Source organism: Symphalangus syndactylus, chromosome 20 (genome assembly GCF_028878055.3).
Source record: "Symphalangus syndactylus isolate Jambi chromosome 20, NHGRI_mSymSyn1-v2.1_pri, whole genome shotgun sequence".
Lineage (NCBI taxonomy): Eukaryota > Metazoa > Chordata > Mammalia > Primates > Hylobatidae > Symphalangus > Symphalangus syndactylus.
In genome coordinates, this window is record NC_072442.2 from 24,626,359 (window position 1) to 24,641,720 (window position 15,362).

Sequence of the window (15,362 nt, forward strand, 5' to 3'; positions counted from 1 at the left end):
GGCCAAGGCAGGCAGATCACCTGAGGTCAAGAGCTCAAGACCAGCTTGGCCAACATGGTGAAACCTTGTTTCTACTAAAAATACAAAAATTAGCTAGGTGTGTTGGCACACGCCTGTAATCCCAGCTACTCGAAAGGATGATTTGGGAGAATCACTTAAACCTGGGAGGAGGAAGTTGCAGTGGGCCAAGATCATGCCACTACACTCCAGGCTGGGTGACAGAGCAAGACTCTGTCTCCAAAAAATTTTTAAAAATAAGGAAACAGGTATAGTCATTCAAACACAGCTGGACATAACATAAACTAATGCAATTTTTCTGAAATTCAATTTGACAGTTTGTAGCAAGAGTCATGAAAGTGCTCAATGCTTCAATTTGGGACTTTTACATTAACAAATATGGGCCAAAAAATACACGAATGAAAGGAAATCTTACCTGTTCAAAATGCTTATATCTACATTATTTGAAAAAGAAAAAAAAAAACCTAAAACCAATCCAATTGTACAAATTTGTGAAAAATTAAATGGCAGTATATAATCAGTACATTCAGCAAGCATTTTTATTGCACACTATATATGCTAGATTCAATAGTGAGCAAATCAGGTGCATTCCCTACCACCCATACAGCCTCCAGTCTAAGAGATGAAACGGTTTGATATGTTTCTTCTGACAGAAGATGAATCATCTAGGCTGGGAACAGTGGCTCACGCCTGAAAGACCAAGTTAGAAAGCCAGGCACGGCCAGGAGTGGTGGATCACGCCTGTAATCTCAGCACTTTGGGAGGCTGAGGCAGTCAGATTGCTTGAGGTCAGGAGTTCAAGACCAGCCTGGCCAACATAGTGAAACTCTGTCCCTACTAAAAATACAAAAATTTGGCCAGGCGTGATGGCTCACACCTGCAGTCCCAGCACTTTGGGAAGCCAAGGCAGGCGGATCACTTCAGGTCAGGAGTTAGAGACCAGCCCAGCCAAGATGGTGAAACCCCGTCTCTACCAAAAATACAAAAATTAGCTGGGTGTGGTGGCATGCACCTGTGATCCCAGCTACTTGGGGGACTAAGGCACAAGAATCACTTGAACCCAAGAGGCAGAGGTTGCAGTGAGCTGAGATTACGCCACTGTGCTCCAGCCTGGGCAACGGAGTGAGACTCTGTCTCAAAAAAAAAGAATGGGTGGACAAAAAAAATAAACCCAAATCATGACTCTTCTTCTAAGTGTTTTTCACTATATAATATTCCTCCCTTTGCTAGTACAGATTTCATTTTTTGCATAAGTCAAATACTGGCAAACACATATAAACACACTTCATATGCCAAACTCCCAAATGGCCTTCATCTTAAGACTATATATATTTAAAACATGACTCTGGCACAAAACAACTAGAATAAGGTATTTGTAACTGGACAGAATATTTTCTCCATGTCCTTACCAACTGCTTGTATTGGCATTCTGACAGAAGCTTCAGTTCATGTGCCTTCCTGAATACAGTCATGGTTCTTTCCAACCTCTGAAAACAGAAAAATCCCTCAGTTCATTACAAAGATCCCAGCAGGGGCCTCTGGCCTCTGACGTGAACAAAAGCAGTTTTGTGCATTTCTTAAAATTCAAAGAAGCTGACTTGCTCCTGCATGGTGGTTTCACTTATGAATAGATGCAATGGGCAGCTGCACCGAACGGAGCCCAGTTACACGAGAGCCCCTCCTAACCTGGCGGCACACCAGACTCAGACCTTTAGAACGACACGTCGCCCACAAGGAGAGAGAGAGTGGCTAAGCATAAAAGTTCTCAGAAACTGTGCCAGACACCAGAAGAGCTGTGCTTCTGTTCTTTCAGAAGGTAGTCACTATCTAGTCAACCACTGTAACCATGTAACCATGTAACAACCTCACCTTCCCTCTAAGGAACCCACTATTTGACTTCTTAGTAAATCTTTCCAAGCAAAAGGTGATGTAACACTTCCACATGGCCTCTGGAAAAGTCAGAAAGATTGTGTTGATCAGATCACTTAGTTCAACATTCATCACATCAAAGTTACTAAAAGAGAAGGAAAAAAACAGTCATCATACATCTTTTCTTCAAGGGGAAAACTCTCCTCTGAAGAAGAGTTTAAATCAGCCTGATTTTAAAAAGTTTTACTCTGACTACAGCCAATCAAACACCTCAAATACTGGGGGAAAACAACTGAGTAACAGCTTAAATATAAAAATTGAAAGCCTTATCCAGGTTATATATCCCCTCTGCCTTTATTCTACATTATTACAAAATAAAAATTAAATCACTATCCAAAGATAATTAAGGGCATGGCACAGTGGTTCACATCTGTAATCCCATCACTTTGGGAGGCTGAGGCAGGCAGATCACCTGAAGTCAGGAGTTCAAGACCAGCCTGGCCAACATGGTGAAACCTCATCTCTACTAAAAATACAAAAATCCGTGGGGCATGGTGGCATGCACCTGTAATCCCAGCTACTCGGGAGGCTGAGGCAGGAGAATTGCTTAAACCTGGGAGGAAGAGGTTGCAGTAACCCGAGATCGTGTCACTGTACTCCAGCCTGGGCAACAGAGTGAGACTCTGTCTCAAAAAGAAAAAAAAAAAGATAATTAAGGACATCGGTAATCCTAGCAAGTTGGGAAGCCGAGGCATGCAGATCGCTTGATTCCAGCAGTTCAAGACCAGCCTGGGCAACATGGCGAAACTCCATCTCTACAAAAAATACATTAAAATTGGCCTGGCGTGGTGGCATGTGCCTGTAGACCCAACTACTCAGGGGGTTCAGGCGGGAGGATTGCTTCAACCCAGGAGGCAGAGGTTGGAGTGAGCTGAAATTGCGCTACTGCACTCTAGCCTGGGTGACACAGCAGGATCCTGTCTCAAAAAAAAACAAAGATAATTAAGAAATAATAATTAAAGAATCTTAGGAATTATTTCCTATGTTTCCCCCAAAATAAATGAACATAAATACCACTACTATGGAGGAAGGTCATAAAAGCTCCATTACCATCAGAGAAAGACCAAGTTAGAAAGCCAAGAGCAAGTTAGAAAGCCAGGCACGGCCAAATGCAGTGGCTCATGCGTGTAATCCCAGCACTTTAGGAGGCCAAAGCGGGCAAAACACCTGAGGTCAGGAGTTTAAGACCAGCCTGGCCAACATGGTGAAACTCCATCTGTACTAAAAATACAAAAATTAGCCAGGCATCGTGGTACACGCCTGTAATCCCAGCTACTCGGGAGGATGAGGCAGGAGAATCGCTTGAACTCGGGAGGCGGAGGTTGCAGTGAGCCGACATCGTGCCATTGCACTCCAGCCTGGGCAACAGAGTGAGACTCTGTCTCAAAAAAAAAAAAAACAAAAAACCCAGGCACGGTGGCTCACACCTGTAATCCTGTAATCCTAGCACTTTGGGAGACCAAGGCAAGTGGATCACCTGAGCTCAGGAGTTCAAGACCAGTCTGGGCAACACAGTGAAACCTCATCTCTACTAAATACAAAAAAATTAGCTGGGCATGGTGGCAGGCACCTGTAGTCACAGCTACTTGGGAGGCTGAGGCAGGAGAATTGCTTGAACCCCAGACGTGGAGGTTGCAGTGAGCTGAAATCAAGCCACTGAACTCCAGCCGGGGTGACAGAACAAGACTCTGCCTCCCAGAAAAAAAAAAAAAAAAAAAGAAAGCCAGGCACATCATAAACTATATTACAGAGACATCCCCAATACTGATTTTGGCAGTGGGAACGGGAGCTTAAGTTTCACACTCAGGGATACTATTCCTTCTACATTACATCATGGTTTGGTGAAGTTCACCTGTTGGCAGAGTCTTCACTGCCTCTTCATATACAGCACAGCACCTTTCCTCCTTCCGGCTGACCTCCACTGCTTTGGCTTGTTTCGTTGTAGGCTGCTCTTCTGTCTGTGACTCAATCTCTAATTCTTGCCTTGCCACATAATCCCAAGTGAGAGGATCATCTGTGTGTAGAGCCTGAAGGCTGAAAAATACAACTTACTGGTATCTATCCCACAACAAAAAACTAACTCAGAATATCAGAGAAACAGTTACCTATGCTTAAAAAATCTACACAGGGCTGGGCGTGGTGGCTCACGCTTGTAATCCCAGCACTTTGGGAGGCCGAGGCGGGCGGATCATGAGGTCAGGAGATCGAGACCATGGTGAAACCCCGTCTCTACTAAAAATACAAAAAATTAGCCGGGCGTGGTGGCAGGCGCCTGTAGTCCCAGCTACTCGGAGAGGCTGAGGCAGAAGAATGGCGTGAACCCGGGAGGCGGAGCTTGCAGTGAGCCGAGATTGCGCCACTGCACTCCAGCCTGGGTGACAGAGCGAGACTCTGTCTCAAAAAAAAAAAAAAAAAAAAATCTACACAGGACATCCCTGTAACAACTGCAGTACCATAAAAACTATTTCCCAGGCCGGGTCCGGTGGCCAACGCCACTGGGAGACCAGCACTTTGGGAGTCCGAGGTGGGTGGATCACCTGAGGTCGGGAGTTCGAGACCAGCCTGACCAATATGGTGAAACCCCATCTCTACTAAAAATACAAAAATAAGCCAGGCATGATGGCATGTGACTGTAGTCCCAGCTACTAAAGAGGCTGAGACAGGAGAATTGCTTGAACCCAGGAGGCAGAAGTTGCAGTGAGTCGAAATCGCATCACTCCAGCATGGGCGACAGAGCGAGACTCCGTCTCAAAAAACAAAAAAACAAAACTATTTCCCAACAGGCTCTCCAGAATATCTTCACTAATTGTAGAAATTTTGTCAATGGATCAGAATTGTCCCACTTTTTCACTTTTTTTTGAGCCAGAATCTCACCATCACCAAGGCTGGAGTACAGTGGCGCGATCTCAGCTCACTGCAACCCCCATCTCCCGGATTCAAGCAATTCTCCTGCCTCAGCCTTCCAAGTAGCTGGAATTACAGACGCATACCACGACGCCCGGCTAATTTTTGTATTTCTTTGGGAGAGATGAGTTTTCACCATGTTGGCCAGACTGGTCTTAAACTCTTGACCTCAAGTGATCCTCCTGCCTCAGGCTCCCAAAGTGCTAGGTGGGATTACAGGTGTGAGCCACTGCACCTGGCCAGAGCTGTCCTACATTTATTGAGTTTCAGGATATTTCAGGTATCATTCACAAATGTTAACTTTCAAGTTAGCTCTCGAAGTCAAATCAGCAGTTATCTGTGACAACACAAGACTCCAAGAGACCTGAAGAACTTTTTTTTTGTTTTTGAGATAGGGTCTGTCACCCAGGCTGGAGTGCAGTGGTGCCATCATGGCTCACTGCAGCCTCCACCTCCCGGGCTTAGGTGATCCTCCCACCTCAGCCTCCCATGTAGCTGGTACTACAAGTGCATGCCACCATACCCAGCTAATTTTGGTAGTTTTATTGTACAGAGTTTTGCCATGTTGCCCAAGATGGTCTCCAACTCCTGGGGGCTCAAGCAATAGTCTGTCCCAAAGTGTTGGGATTACAGCCCCTGTGCCCAGCCTAAAGAACTTTATTATAGCTGAGCTCTTCATTTTCGTTTTTTTGTGTGTGTGTGTGTGTGTTTTTTAAGACAGAGTTTCTCTCTTGTTGCCCAAGCTGGAGTGCAGTGGCACGATCTCAGCTCACTATAACCTCCGCCTCCTGGGTTCAAGCAATTCTCCTGCCTCAGCCTCCCGAGTACCTGGGATTACGGGCATGTGACACCACACCCAACTAATTTTTGTATTTTTAGTAGAGGCGGGGTTTCACCATGTTGGCCAGACTGGTCTCAAAACTCCTGACCTCAGGTGATCCGCCTGCCTCGGCCTTCCCAAGTGCTGGGATTACTGGCATGAGCCACCGCATCTGTTTTTTTTTTTTGGAGACATTCTTCTCTGTCACCAGGATGGAGTGCAGTGGCCCAATCTCAGCTCACTGCAACCTCCACCTTCCAGGTTCAAGCGATTCTCCTGCCTCAGCCTCCTGAGTAGCTGGGATTACAGGTGCACGCCACCACACCAAGCTGATTTTTGTATTTTTAGTAAGAGACAGGGTTTCACCATGTTGGCCAGGATGATCTCAATCTCTCGACCTTAGGTGATCCGCCCACCTCAGCCTCCCAAAGTGCTGAGATTACAGGCGTAAGCCACCACACCCAGCCAGGGTTCTTCATTTTCTAAATAATAGAGAAAAAGCACAACCTACTCCTCTCTCAAAACCCTGAAGATATCCAAACAACAAATTGATTCAAGTTCTATTTCCCCTCCTGTCAAAGGAAGAGGTGCTACCAAAGAATGGAAGTACCCACAAGGTAGGCTACAAATAATTTTTTTTCTTTTTTTCAGATAGGGTCTCACTCTGTCACCGAGGCTGGGGTGAAGTGACGCAGTAACAGCTCATGACAGCCTCAACGTCACAGGCTCAAGGGATCCTCCCACCTCAGCCCCACAAGTAGCTAGGACTACAGGCACATAACACCATACCCAGCTAATTTTATTGTTATTTTTTGTAAAAAGAGGGTCTCGCCACGTTGCCGAAGCTTACAAATAATTGTTAAACCATATAATCAGACATTGAAGAATAAAATTACCAGCCAGGTGTAATGGCTGACACCTGTAATCCTTGCACTTTGGGAGGCTAAGGCAGGAAGATCACTTGAGCTCAGGAATTCAAGATCAACCTGGGCAACACAGTGAGACCTCATCTCTATAATTATAAACATAAATAAATAAAAATATAATAAAGAAATAAAAAGAATAAAATTACCAGCACTCAACTATAAACATACGAGTATAACTCTCATTTTATGGATAAATGCCAGGAAAACAGAATTTAGAATTTTATATAAGCTTTAGACTTTTTTTTTTTTGAGATGGAGTTTCGCTCGTTTCCCAGGCTGGAGTGCAATGGTGCAATCTCAGCTCACTGCAACCTCCGCCTCCCGGGTTCAAGTGATTCTCCTGCCTCAGCCTTCCGAGTAGCTGGGATTATAGGTATGCACCACCACACCCGGCTAATTTTGTATTTTTAGTAGAAACGTGGTTTCTCCATGTTGGTCAGGCTGGTCTCAAACTCCCGACCTCAGGTGATCGCACGTCTCAGCCTCCCAAAGTGCTGGGATTACAGGCTTGAGCCACCGCGCCCAGCTAGATTTTTTTTTCTTGAATAAACTATTTCCCCCGGTAAGTGAATCAAAGAACTCAATCAGGAAAATACTTTTTTTCTGAGACACAGTCTCACTCTGTGACCCAGACAGGAGTGCAGTGGCAGGATCACAGCTCACTCCAGCCTCAACCTCCCGGACTCAGGTGATCTTCCCACCTTAGCCTCCAGAGTAGGTAGGACCACAGGCATGCACCACCACACCTAGCTTATTTTTTGTAGAGACAGGGTTTCACTATGTTGCTTAAGCTGGTCTCAAACCCCTGAGCTCAAGGGATCCACCTGCCTTGGCCTCCCAAAGTACTGGGATCCCAAAGTGTGAGCTACTGCACTGGGCCAGGAAATTTTTTTTTTTAACATAATATGAAATTTTTTTTTTTTTTTTTTGAGATGGAGTTTTGCTCGTCGCCTAGGCTGGAGTGCAATTGTGGGATCTTGGCTCACTGCAACTTCTGCCTCCCAGGTTCAAGCGAGTCTCCTGGCTCAGCCTCCCAAGTAGCTGGGATTACAGGCACGCACTACCACGCCCAGCTAATTTTGTATTTTTAGTAGAGATGGGGTTTCACCATGTTGGTCAGGCTGGTCCCGAACTCCTGACCTCTGGTGATCCACCCACCTCTGCCTCCCAAAGTGCTGGGATTACAGGTGTGAGCCACTGCACCTGGCCAATATTAGCTTTTATTCCAGGGATTCAGTGTGGTATCTTCTTTCTCTTCTACTAAATATCCAACCTCAAACCCTTAATCTCAAGATCAGAAATAGATATATTCACCTTTCTACTAACTTTACTTACTCATCATAAATCTCTTTTTGTAGATCTTTGGCAAAGTCAAACAGCTGTGCAATTGAAAGCAGTGACACGTGAAATTCTGCACCTAAATTTAAAAAGCAGGGGAGGGGAAGTTTATTGCCAATAAGAATCACTTTAAAAGTAGCATTCTCTTCATGTACTGGAGTTAATCTTTCTGTTTTTTTAAATGAGAAATAGAACAAAATAGAAGAAAAGTCATCCCATAGTCCCTCACCCCAGTGTCCTCCTACTCAAGCAAAGTTATTGTTAATATCTTTGGAGTATTCATAAAAAAAGAACTAATTTTCAACCCCCCACATGATTTAATTACTCCATGAGAACTTACTGAGGATGGGTGCAGTGGCTCACACCAGTAATGCCATCACTTTGGGAGGCCAAGGCAGGAGGATCACTTGAGCTCAGGAGTTCAAGACTAGCCCGGACAACATGGTGAAACCTCATCTCTACTAAAAGTACAAAAACTAGCCAGGTGTAGAGGTCCATGCCCAGCTACTCAGGAGGCTGAAGTGGGAGAATCACCTGAGCCCATGAAGTCAAGGCTACAGTGAGCCATGACTGTACTGCACTCTTGCGTGGGTGACAGAGTAAGACTCTGTCTCAAAAAAAAAAAAATGGAAGGAAAAATGACTACACACTGGGTACAGTGTACACTGCTCGTTGATGGGTGCACCAAAATCTCAGAAATCACCACTAAACCTGTTCCCCAAAAACCTATTGACATTTTTATTTTTTTGAGATGAAGTCTCGCTCTGTTGCCCAGGTGCTATCTCAGCTCACTGCAACCTCCCGGGTTCAAGCAATTCTCCTGCCTCAGCCTCCCAAGTAGCTGGGATTATAGGCACCCACCACCACACCCAGCTAATTTTTGTATTTTTAGTAGAAATGGGGTTTCACCATGTTGGCCAGGCTGGTCGCGAACTCCTGACCTCAGGTGATCCACCTGCCTTGGCCTCCCAAAGTGCTGGGATTACAGGCATTAGCCACCACACCTGGCCCAAACCTATTGAAATTTAAGGGAAAAAAACGGGAGTAGAATATAAATTTTAAAAAAAGACTTATGCCGGGCGTGGTGGCTCACGCCTGTAATCCCAACACGTTGGGAGGCCGAGGCGGGCAGGTCACAAGGTCAGGAGTACGAGACCAACCTGGCCATCATGGCGAAACTATGTCTCTACTAAAAATACAAAAATTAGCCGGGCAGGGTGGCACACGCCTATAGTCCCAGCTACTTGGGAGGCTGAGGCAGGAGAATCACTTGAACCCAGGAAGCAGAGGTTGTGGTGAGCCGAGATCACGCCAGTGCACTCCAGCCTGGGCAACAGATCAAGACTCCATCTCAAAAAATAAATAAATAAGTTACTGAAATGTTTAATTATAGCCTAGGAAAAATAAGCATTTTCTGAAAGAAACAGGACACTACTCCTACAGAGTTTTATATACATTCTAATGGAAAATTTCAAAACTAGCTAAAGATCTTCTTCATTAGGAATAGAATGTTTCGCTTTCCTACCAAAATTAATGTTCAAAAGATACCTACCTTTAATTATGCTTACAGAATTTTTGTAGATGATCCGTGCCAGCTCACCCTTAAGGATTTCTTCAGAATAATCAGGATTCTCCTAAAGAGTGTTATATCAAACATAACTTAACAGGTAGTACAAGGAGGAAAAGCACTAGGACAAAAATTAACAATCCTAGACTACCTGTGCCATATGACCACTGGTAAATCATGTCTCTCTCTCCGGGCCAGTTCCCTCACTTGTAAAGTGTGCAGCTTGAACAAGATCACTGATCTTCCAACTGTGTTCTCTCAGGTTCCAAGAGTGGTGGCAAGATCACATGGCTTAAGGCCTCACTCTCTATTTGGACCAAAACAGGTCAGATTTTACATGTCTTGTTTGCGCTTCTGTGTAACATTTTATTTGAATAAAAAAGTCCTGGCCTGGTGTGGTGACTCATGCCTATAATCCCAGCACTTTGGGAAGCCGAGGCAGGCAGATCACTTGAGATCAGGAGTTCATGACCAGCCTGGCCAACATGGCAAAACCCCATCTCTACTAAAAATACAAAAATTGGCCAGGAGTGGTGGTGGGCGCCTGTAATCCCAGCTACTTGGGAGGCTGAGGCAGGAGAATCACTTGAACCCGGGAGGCAGAGGTTGCAGTGAGCCGAGATCGTGCCTTTGCACTCCAGCCTGGACGACAAGAGCAAGACTATCTGAGAAAAAAGTTCTAAGTTGGAAACCACAATAACAGACAATAGTAAAGTTTCTTCTCAGCTCTAACATTCTAAATCTTTTAATTATTCTGTCACATAAAAAATTATATAAAAAGGGAAAGAAAGAAGGCCAGGAAACCACACATTTCACAACCTTTCTCAAGCTCCTTGAATCCATTAATATATCACTTTATGAGATCACACAGTGTTAAAGAATAGCATTTGGCTATTCTGTAAGTAACAATTTTGAGAACCACATTAATTAGTCCAAATATCTATTCTTATAGCATAAAGCTTCATTTTCCTAACTAAGTCCATTTATAAGTAACACTAACTCATCTGGAAGTTTCAAAATGTAACAACATTAAACATTAAAGCTTGAACCCGGAGGCAGAGGTTGCAGTGAGCCCAGATGGTGCCACTGCACTCCAGCCTGTGTGACAGAACGAGACTCTGTCTCAAAAAAAAGAAAAATATATTCCAAATATTTTCTCTTACTCCTAAGCAGGCTCAAAATGTTATACATTTTTAGCAAGTGAGAATAAAATAATGAGAACCTTACCACATCCATACTGGCTTTTTCAAATTCTTCCTTCTCCTTCCTCAGTTTTTCAGCATGCATCAGCTCCATTCTAAAGTACTACAGAAGGGAAATAAACTGAAAATCTTTGGAGATGCTTTTTAAATTTTTTTGAGACAGGGTCTTGCTCTGTCAACCAAGCTGGAGTGCACTGGTGATCACAGCTCATTTCGGCCATGAATTCCTGCACTCAAGTGATCCCCTTGCCTCAGCTTCCTGAGTAGCTAGGATTAGAGGCGCATTCCATCATACTCAGATAATTTTTTTATTTTTATTTTTTGTAGAGACAGGGTCTTGCTATGTTGCTGCCTGGCCTCAAACAACTGACCTCAAGTGATCCTCCTGCTTCAGCCTCCCAAAGTGCTGGGATTAAAGGCATGAGCCACCACACCCAGCCTTAACTTTCATTTAAGAATTAAATAGCAGGCTGGGCACGGTGGCTCATGCCTGTAATCCCAACAATTTTGGAGGCCGGGCGGGCAGATCACTTGAGGTCAGGAGTTTGAGACCAGCCTGCCCAACATAGTGAAACCCCATCTCTACTAAAAATACAAAAATTAGCGGGGCATGATGGTGCACACCTATAATCCCAGCTACTTCAGGGGCTGAGGCAGGAGAATCGTTTGAACCCCAGGGGCGGAGGTTGCAGTGAGCCAAGAACATACCATTGCACTCCTGCCTGAGCGACAGAGTGAGACTCTATCTCAAAAAAAAAAAAGAATTAAATAGCAGTTTCTCTTTCATCCTGACAAATGACTCAGAAAACAGTGCAGCTTCCAATACATCCTTTCTATTATTTGGGATTTTCATCTAAAGCTTGGCCCTCAAATGTTCTAGGGCACCATCCATAAGGGAGTAAGTCCCCGAAGAGAGAAAGGAAGAACTACCAGGTACCTATCTCAAGAAAAGGAGACAGAAAGAACATGGAGAAAAGAGGAGGACAAGGCAAAGAAGCCAGAAGAGGACTTCTTTGGAGAACCAAGGGAACAAAGGGCACAAGAAAAAAAAATAAAAACAAAAGTATAAAGAGGTAAAAAGTCTATAAGAGCTAAATCTGGCTCCTAACTAAAAAAATGTTAGAGTCTAGTTCCCTATTCCTTCCAACCACAGGAAGGAGGCGGGGGTTCCAACCTCTCAACTAACTTAGAAGCTGCAGTGTCAACACCTACCACTGGACAAAAAATAAAAAGATGTTTTTCCCTCGCCAGGCATGGTGGCTCACACCTGTAATCCCATCACTTTTGGAGGCTAAGGCAGGCAGATCACCTGAGTTCGGGAGTTCGAGACCAGCCTGCCCAACAGGGCGAAACCCCATCTCTACTAAAAATACAAAAATTAGCCAGACGTGGGATCCCAGCTACTCGGGAGGCTGAGGCAGGAGAATCGCTTGAACCCAGGAGGTAGAGGTTGCAATGAGCCAAGATCAGGCCACTGTACTCTAGCCTGGGCAACAGAATAAGACTCCATCTCAAAAAAAAAAAAAAAAAAAGATGTTTTTCCTTACCCACACCTCCACACTTATTCCTAGCCTCCATAAACTGAAGCGTTTTTTATTTAATAAAGAATACATGGGCCGGGCGCAGTGGCTCAGGCCTGTAATCCCAGCACTTTGGGAGACCGAGGCAGGCGGATGACCAGGTCAGGAAATCAAGACCATCCTGGCTAACACGGTAAAACCCCGTCCCTACTAAAAAATACAAAAATTTAGCTGGGCATGGTGGCAGGCACCTATAGTCCCAGCTACTCGGGAGGCTGAGGCAGGAGAATGGTGTGAACCCAGGAGGCAAGAGCTTGCAGTGAGCCGAGACCATGCCACTGCACTCCAGCCTGGGCAACAGAGCGAGACTCTGTCTCAAAAAAAAAAAAAAAAAGACCAGCCTGGCCAACATGGCAAAACCCCGTCTCTACTAAAAATACAAAAAAAAATAGCCAGGCGTGGTGGTGGGCACCTGTAATCCCAGCTACTCAGGAGGCTGAGGCATAAGAATTGCTTGAATTCAGGAAAAAAAAAAAAATATGTCTCCAGAGGACTAAACTGAGACATCACCTTCTCATCCTACGTGCATACACACTTACTTCTTTATAAAGTTTTGGGCACTCTGGATGAAAGCGCAGTGCCCGAAGAAATAGTTGCCTTGCGCTTTCTGAAGACAATCGATCTTCCATTTCCCATTTGGCTGCCATAATCCACAAAGCTGTAAGTGAAAAACCATCAGATTTCATTTCAATAAATTAATCAAGTCAGACAAGAAAAGAACCAAATGACCCGATTTTAATACTCACACATTTTTTTTTTTTTTTTTTTGAGACAGAGTCTCACTCTGTTGCCCAGGCTGGAGTGCAGTGACGCAATCTCGGCTCACTGCAAGCTCCGCCTCCCAGGTTCATGCCATTCTCCTGCCTCAGCCTCCCGAGTAGCTGGTACTACAGGCACCCACCACCATGCCCGGCTAATTTTTTTTTTGTATTTTTAGTAGAGACGGGGTTTCACCATGTTAGCCAGGATGGTCTCGATCTACTGACCTAGTGATCCGCCCACCTCGGCCTCCCAAAGTGCTAGGATTACAGGCATGAGCCACCACGCCCGGCCTACTCAAACAATTTTTTAAAAAAACCTTTAACAAAAGGGGAAGCAGTTTGGACAGACAGTTTCTAACTGCAAGGCTTGGTTACATTATCTAAAATTAGAAACAGTATTCTGAAGCAAATAAGTAAATGATAACAAATGTTCAATTTAAAGGATGAGTACCTAAGTGTCTGTTACATCAGATCTAAGGACATTATGTTTTTCATCAGATCTAAGGACATTATTGTAAGTCGCATACAATTTTTTTCTTTATTGAGACAGGGTCTTGCTCTGTTGCTCAGGCTGCAGTGGCACAAACACAGCTCACTGCAGTCTTCACCTACAAGGATCCCACCTTAGCCCCTCAAATAGCCGGACCACGGGCACACGCCATCACGCCCAGCTAAATTTTGTAGCTTTGTAAAGACGGGTTTTCACCATGTTGCTCAGGCTGGTCTCAAGCTCCTGATCTCAAATGATCTGCCTGCCTCGGCTTCCCGAAGTGCTAGGATTATAGGCATGAGCCACTGTGCCTGGCCCACATACAAATTTTAAAGGTAGTAAAATGCCAGAAAAAGGCCGGACACAGCGGCTCACACCTGTAATTCCAGCACTTTGGGAGGCCGAGGCAAGCAGATCACTTGATGTCAGGAGTTTGAGACCAGCCTGGCCAACATGGTGAATCCTCGTTTCTACTAAAAAATACAAAAAATTAGCCAGGCGTGGTTGCACCCTCCTATAGTCCCAGCTATTAGGGAGGCTGAGGCAGAAGAATCACTTTAACCTGGGAGGCGGAGGTTGCAGTGAGCTGAGATCGCACTACTACACCCCAGCCTGGGCGACAGAGCAAGACTCCATGTCAAAAAAAAAAAAAAGGTCAGAAGAAACTGCTTATCTTACACCAAATAAAATTATTTTTTGCTCTTTTCTCAATATTTAGAGAAATTCTAGGGCCAGGCACAGTGGCTTACTCCTGTAATCCCAGCGCTTTGGGAGGCTGAGGTGTGCAGATCGTTTGAGGCTGGGAGTTCACGACCAGTCTGGCCAGCATGGCGAAACCCCATCTCTACTAAAAATACAAAAATTAGCCAGGCGTGGTGGTGCACATCTGTAATCCCAGCTACTTAGAAGGCTGAGGCATGAGAATCACTTGAACCCAGGAGACAGAGGTTGCAGTGAGCTGAGACCGCACCACTGCACTCCAGCCTGGGCAACAGAGGCAAGACTCTGTCTCAAAAAAATAAAAAATAAAATAAATTATAATTCATAATTTTCTCTAAAATCCTTTGTCCTTCTACATGGGAAATTAACCCTGAGTTAACATTCTAGCTATTTCCCTAGACACTTAATAAAGGTCACCTATCTTATCAAGCAAGATTGCTTTTGTTAAAATGACGCCTGGAGGCTGGGCGCGGTGGCTCACGCTTGTAATCCCAGCCTTTGGGAGGCCGAAGCGGGCGGATCACGAGGTCAGATCGAGACTACGGTGAAACCCCGTCTCTACTAAAAATACAAAAAAATTAGCCGGGCGTGGTGGCGGGCGCCTATAATCCCAGCTACTCGGAGAGGCTGAGGCAGGAGAATGGCGTGAACCCGGGAGGCGGAGCTTGCAGTGAGCCGAGACTGCGCCACTGCACTCCAGCCTGGGTGACAGAGCGAGACTCCGTCTCAAAAAAAAACAAAAAACAAAAAAACAAAAAAAAATGACGCCTGGCTGGTAACCACACCTGGAATAGGAGGGTCAGCAATGGTGGCAAGCAATTGCTTTGGGCTTCCTTGAACATGTGACTCCTAAAATTACGCATGACCTTTCTAGGATCTGTAGAAGCCATGCCCATCCATGGGGCTTCTAAGCCAGAGTGGATCCCCTACCTACTGATATGATCTCATCTCCTCATATCTGAACAGTCACCTTAGGAACCAGAGGCTACCTCCATTCTGCTAAGAGCATTCTGCAGAAGAAACATACCTAAGGCTATCCTGCTATATTTCTGAGTAAACTGGTGCCAAATGTAATCTATTTGAGTCTTGTGTGGTATAAGATATCTG

At 44.9% G+C, this 15,362-nt stretch overlaps 1 protein-coding gene across 2 annotated transcripts in view; it reads right to left on the reverse strand.

Moving 5' to 3' along the window:
• The window catches only part of UTP6 (UTP6 small subunit processome component), a 39,437-nt gene that overhangs the window by 12,956 nt on the left and 11,119 nt on the right, over positions 1-15,362 (reverse strand). For both annotated transcript variants that reach the window (XM_055256207.2, XM_055256205.2), the window contains exons 7-13: positions 12,824-12,942; positions 10,730-10,807; positions 9,488-9,569; positions 7,933-8,014; positions 3,800-3,981; positions 1,888-1,967; positions 1,428-1,505 (exon numbers count right to left, since the gene is read on the reverse strand). In XM_055256207.2, coding sequence (XP_055112182.1) covers positions 1,428-1,505; positions 1,888-1,967; positions 3,800-3,981; positions 7,933-8,014; positions 9,488-9,569; positions 10,730-10,807; positions 12,824-12,942 — 701 coding nt within the window. The remainder of the gene's footprint in view (positions 1-1,427; positions 1,506-1,887; positions 1,968-3,799; positions 3,982-7,932; positions 8,015-9,487; positions 9,570-10,729; positions 10,808-12,823; positions 12,943-15,362) is intronic.